General features: G+C 42.3%; 1 protein-coding gene across 1 annotated transcript; it reads right to left on the bottom strand.

Annotated features, from left to right (window-relative positions):
* Positions 1 to 207: 207 nt before the first annotated feature.
* LOC124415086 (synaptic vesicle glycoprotein 2C-like) lies at positions 208 to 6,249 on the bottom strand. The gene is made up of 12 exons (XM_046896384.1): positions 6,026 to 6,249; positions 5,696 to 5,764; positions 5,472 to 5,633; positions 5,253 to 5,415; positions 5,039 to 5,157; positions 4,733 to 4,971; positions 4,489 to 4,664; positions 4,076 to 4,335; positions 3,319 to 3,478; positions 2,331 to 2,458; positions 2,215 to 2,252; positions 208 to 389 (listed from the first exon to the last, which is right to left on the bottom strand). The coding sequence occupies exons 1-11, from the start codon at positions 6,099 to 6,101 to the stop codon at positions 2,218 to 2,220; spliced, it is 1,587 nt and encodes a 528-aa protein (XP_046752340.1). The 5' UTR covers positions 6,102 to 6,249; the 3' UTR covers positions 208 to 389; positions 2,215 to 2,217.

Raw genomic sequence — 6,249 nt, 5'->3', positions numbered from 1 at the left:
ATAGTGAGCCTAATGATTGAAGAGTGAAAAAAAAAATTTGCTTCGAAATGGCGAAGAATTTTGATTATATATCTGAAATTCGATCGGAGTAATTTTGTTTCTGATTTTTTGGTAATAATTTTTTTTTTTTCGTTACAGTATATCGTGAAATTGTTGTTAACTGTACAGCTGAGACGAAATTCGAGATTCTGTGAAAAATATCGTTCTTACATGATATATCATTGGTTGTATATTTTTTTTAAATTGCTCACGTTCCAAACGAAGGCTTTCAACGGTCAAGATTTAAGCTGCTGAACCGAGCGTTCGCCTCAGTGGATATCTGTGTGGGTATATAGAGCTTGACAGGATATCCGGTTTCCGCTCAACTCTCCCGTGATCCTTCTCTGATTCTTCGCCGGCAGCAGCAGCAACAAAAACACGAGTTGAAATTAGTTTTTCTTATCGTCGAGAGTGTAGGGGATATTGTACATAGATACATGTATACACGTTATAAATAAGCAGGTTGAAAAAGTAAATAAATAAATAAATAAAAACAAACATGATAAAACGAAGCGGGCGTTTATGCGAGCCTGCACGAAGCCAAGAAGCGATTCATCGAGGTAGAGAAAATTTTTTTATTTAAATCTCACTTTTGAAAAGATGAAGAATTACCGCCGATCTTAAACTGATTACAGAATCCAAGAAAGGATGGAGAAGGAGGATGAGATGGGAGGAAGTGAAATTGAGATTTCGTGACATTATCGAAAGTGTTATGGGCGCGGATCGTTCGGGTATGAGTGCCGCTTTATAAAAGGTAAAAAGAACCCGGTAGCGGAACGAGATCGAAAAGAAAGAAAGAAATGAAAATAAGGGTGAGGGAGGAGAAGGGAAACGGTAAGGATTGGACCACCGGCAGAGAATCAGCGATGGGTCCAGCTGGATACATAAAGCGAGAAGAGCGGGAATTGGGGAGGCGGAAGATGGGACCGGGGAGGGCCATTATTGGGAATGATTAAATTTCCTTTGGGCAGTCAGTTTAATAACACGAAGCCCTCGTAAAATAACATTACCCGGCCTAGCGGGGGTGGAAAGCGCGAATCGCCACCCCCCGGAAGCTGCAGTGCTCTCCGAATGTATGGAAATTAAAGCCAAATACAAGGGTGGGTTACCAAACTGTACGTCGCGCTGCAAACGTCGCCGGAAAGCCAGCCGGGTGATCACGAATCCCGACGGTTTTACCCCTATTGTGCGAAATTGAATCGAGATTGCCGGATGGATGCGGTCACCTCGCTTGACTCACTCTCTCGGTCTAACTAGACATTAGACGTCAGGCCAATATCGGACGATCAAATTAGATTAGCTCGATATATTAGACGCAGAAAATAAAAAATCTGATCTCCACAATTATTAGTAGATATGTGTATAAGGCCGTTTCTGCGTACAGATACCGATACCGACATTTTACCGACATTCTAAGCCACTTTATAGCTCAGACATAATACTTTTTTCGGCTGGAGGTTATCCCCGCAGTGGTTAAATTTATCGATGGTAGGTAAAATCGGTAAGCGTCGGTAAAATGTCGGTATCGGAATTTGTACGCAAAACCAACCTTATATATATATATCTACTATTATTAAATTTTTGTTTTCATTTTTTATTTCTTCTATAAATACATTTCGAGGGAAAGACTGGATGAAAGGATATTTCAACGAGAATTTGATTTAGGTATAAATCAATTCCACGGTAGATTTGAATACTGTCTTTTCCATAGAAGTGAGAATGACAATTGATTTCCGTTTGAAAATGGTAAAGATCACTGTCCAAAACTGGACGAACTATTTCGAGGAAATTCGTTTCTCAAAATTTCTGGATGACATTTTCGTGAAGTAATGTGCAACCGCAATGGTTATAAAAGGATTTTGCATCCTGATGTTAAGCCGAGCTGATCGGCTTACCGCATTTCGAATAGAACAATACCCGAACAACCCGAGAGCTTCGTAGAGTACAGAGATTTTGTTGGTTGCTGCAATGACGCGATACAACCCCGGCTTACAAAGACCCTATTCCTGTATTCACACGCCCACATAAATACTCCGGGAGTCTATGTGGACGTTGATATTGTGTGAATAACGTGATATCACCCAACGATTTTACGGATCATTTTTTAACTGCGTGAGTAAACCGATTACAAGGCGGGATTTGAAAAACGAGATTAAAAGGTCTATAGTACTGCACCGTTTATTTCGGAAGCAGGATACAGAGGAGACTGCAAACTGGAACAAATTAAATCGCAAGAATAATTCTTTTATCGCAACATTGGAATTTTTTTTTCACCAATAATTGAAACTCACTTAAGGTCACGCAACTCAATCCAATCAGAGTGAAATCACAGTAGGATTCTATAAGGACGCCAATTGTATTCAAAGCAAGTGTGATACCCAAGCGTCCGAAAGTGTATGCCAGACCAACTGCCATTGCTCTGCAAAATAAAATGACAAAAAAGTAAGTGATCGTGATAAAGAACAGACGAATTTCGTTCAACCCGTTCCTTCTCTAAAGGATCCTTCCTCACGAGGAAAATGCTTGAAGAAAACTACTCGACGAGAGACGCCACAACCCGCAGTTTTTCTCTTTCGTTTCACTTCAGTCTGCTAACCGACATCAAAGAGCAGTCGGCACTATATTCGTATTGAATATTCTTCCAACGACGTTCATAGAGCCGCTTTTCTTATTACGCTCTTGCGAAAAGAATTTGTCAAACTACCCGCGTCTTTGCGAAGGCAATTATCATAACAAGCCTTTGAAACCGATACACTAACATTCAGTTTTTGCCACGTATAAACGAGACCTCAGTGCAAAGAAATGAAGAGCCATTCACTTCGAAATCGTTAATGATTTCCAGACGGTTTCCAATTTTGGGAGATAACTTGACTTGATTTTCACGTCAAATGTTAATTCCAAGTTTTTACTCGATAGCTTCAGTGATTTCAGACCAATTTATAAAGAGAATGGCCCTTTGCAAAGGAGTCGAATTATTTTATAATAAAAACTAGAGCAATGATAGTCAAACTGAAGATAATAATCCGTCCATTTTCCCTCAAGCTTAAGTTCGTTAAGTACAGAATTTTTTTTCAAACATTACTACAATCTCATATTTTATCTGCTTAGCATGAAAAAAAAACTCAATTAGACAGGATTGAACAAAAATAGGGGGCAACTGATAACATTGAAGCAATTAGGTAACGATGCGATTTTGGCGTGAAAAAGTTAAACAACAAAACAAGTTTGTAAATCAACTTTACGTTGTTTTTAAATTTAAACAATATTACACCGACTCACCTAAAATTGGTGGGATAAACCTCGACGATGATGGCGTTCGATACCGTGGCACAGGTTCCGGTGAGAATGATGGTTACCGATATGAGAAGAGCCACGATGATCTCATTCCTAGCGAAATAGCTTCCGAAACCGGCAATCGCACTCAAGAACAGGGCAGAAACTAATCAAGAAAGCGATTAGATCGATGTTAGTTTATACGGCTTTGGGTAAGCGCGTTTACCACGTCATGCATAAATGGAAGCAGTTTGACCGTAGACTTGGCATGTTTGTTATCAGCGTGATTATAAAGGTACGTATGGTCATGACACATTTATGGCCGCGGCGTGATTCACTATAACCGTTCAACCGATTAACAATAGCTATTTATGTGGCATGCCGGTAAACTGTCTGTTTTTTTTTGGCAAGGCTAAAGATTTCAGGACGAGCTGAAGGCGAGCCGGAAGCGAGTACTGAAATTATCCGAGCCAAAAAATGGTTTACGGGCATGCCACATACAATATTTTTTACGGTATGGGCATTGAAAAGCAAAACGAAGAGTGAGGTTATGTCGCGATCTGTTCGACGAAGCTACTTTATTCGCCAGTTTGGGATGCGCACTTCGAACTGCGCATCAAAACTGCGGAATAAAGACTTTATTCCGCAACTTTGTTCGCTGGCGTATAAAGCGTCACTTTACGGAACGAAAACTGCGACAAAAAGTGAACTTTTCAATGCCCATGCCGTAAAAAGAATATTTACCGCACTGCCTTATGTCTACCTAGCACTGTCTTCTTCCTTAGGATCTTGACCATCCCTCCGAGGGTCCCATAGGATACCACAAAGAGGACCCCAGTGACCAACGTGCTCATATAGACCTCGCTCCTGATCAGGCTGCTGCACTCCGCGGATTCTAGCGTGGAATTCAAGGTCAGATTAGCCTGGTTGGCCAAGACTAAGTCGCATATCGTCGCCCCGGATCCAGTCCCTGACTTCATCATGTTCACCAGATTCGGTAACCAGATGTACATGCCTATCGAGCTTTGGAACCAAAAATTACACTATGAAGCATATGATTGAGACGGAACAGAACCAATAACAAGAAAACAAGTATTTAGCTGTTGTTGTGTCACCGAGTAGAAGAACATCAGAGAACACAGTCTTAATTTGTATAATTTTCATGAGAATTCATACGTGCCGTAGATGCCAAACTGAAGCAGGCAGAAGAGTAGAGTGGTCCATCCGTATGGTGGGCGAAGAATCGCGATGGTTTGGCGCCACATGATCCTGACGAATCCTTGAAGCGTCGAGGACACTGGCGTCATAACGTGGCCGGGAGTGTCATGGACGTCGAACTTAAGCTCTTTGACCTGTGAAGCACGTAGGGAGCTTGACAGGTTGCATCTAAATTTTAGAGTGAACAGTTTAGGCAGCATACCGGATACTCGACGTTGCTGTTTCCCGAATTCCTGTTGTAGATTAGTCTGAGAACATCGAGTGCCTCGTGTTTCCGTCCAACCCACATGAGGAACTTTGGGCTTTCCGGAAATAAAGGTAACAGGAAACTCGTTGCGAGTGACAACGAGCCTACGGCTACCAAGTAGACGCGCCACGACGTGTAAACTACGAAACCAAGGTCCCAGTTTACTTCCAACGGGATCAAAACCCAAGCCAAACCTATCACGGGATGTAAATTTGATTTTGTAAACTGTTGCTTGGCTTCGTCCGTCGTTCATAAACTCACCGGGCATCAGAAGGTAGGCGGCTGCCATGAAGCCACATGTCCAGGTTATGATACTCCCTCGTTTTGAGGCGGGCAGAAACTCGCTGAGATAAACGTACACCGTCGATTGGTTGCCGCAGCTGGAAGTGAATTGCTCTGAGTGGTTTAAGCATCCTGACTGCACTTTACGAGACTCCGTAGAGCGATAATCGCGAGAATTTGAACGACTACTTACAACAAGCCTGTTACGAATCTGAGGACTATGTAGAAGTTGGTGTTTGGAGAGAAGCTCGACATGAAGCTGAAAGCCCAGGTACCGATGGTGGTGATCAGGAGTATCTTCTTCCTCCCGAAGATGTCTGCGAAGAATCCCCAGAGGTGCGCGCTGATGATCATTCCTGAGGGAAGAGCGGATCAGATTGGAAGATGATTACAGTCATCATCGGCAACTCACCCAAGAATAAAGTTCCGGACAAATAACCCTTTTCTGCGGTCGTCAAGGCCAACTCACACTGGGCTGCTGGCAGGACGAAACTTATTCCCATTGTCTCGCAGACCGTGATGATCAGAAGTGCACCGCATATTGCAATCAGTCCGATATGATACCATCCAAGACCTAATTAAGGATTAATGTTCAATTTGGTGAATAGAAAGAACTTGCGACGATGAACAACTCACCCGTTAACTCGATGGCGCGTTCCAAGTCTGCTTCTTCATCAGCTGACTTCAGCCCCCTTGGATGATCTCGTAGACATGTTTCCGTGTTCATAGGTGGAAAAGGGTGCAGGTAGGATTCAAAACTGTCAACTATCTGTTCAATTACTTCATCAAATGTCATTAATCAGAAAGATCAAAACTCCGATTGGTTTAAAATGCTAAAGAATGAACCCCTCAACGCTTTACCATAACTCATTTTTTTGATTTATTGTAATTATTCGGGATTCCGACCATTCGATATGGTTGGATTAGACAATGATCGATCGACTTATCGCCGTTAAGCATACTCACCTGACGAATAGTCTTGCACCTTCTTCAATTCAATGTCACCCTCCGGGTGTTCAGAGACTCGGTAGCTGTCTGACATTGACACGGAAGCTTTCACTGACGATATGGAAAACGGTTTTCAGTGACGATTCACAGTTTCCGTATTGATGGTCCGTCTCGCTTTACGGTTAAATTATATCTGCCAATGAGCAGTTCCCAGTTTGGCATAACGCTTGGTACGAATCCGA

This window comes from Diprion similis, chromosome 14, assembly GCF_021155765.1.
Source record: "Diprion similis isolate iyDipSimi1 chromosome 14, iyDipSimi1.1, whole genome shotgun sequence".
In the NCBI taxonomy this organism is placed as follows: Eukaryota; Metazoa; Arthropoda; class Insecta; order Hymenoptera; family Diprionidae; genus Diprion; species Diprion similis.
This window is presented reverse-complemented; position numbering and strand designations above follow the sequence as displayed.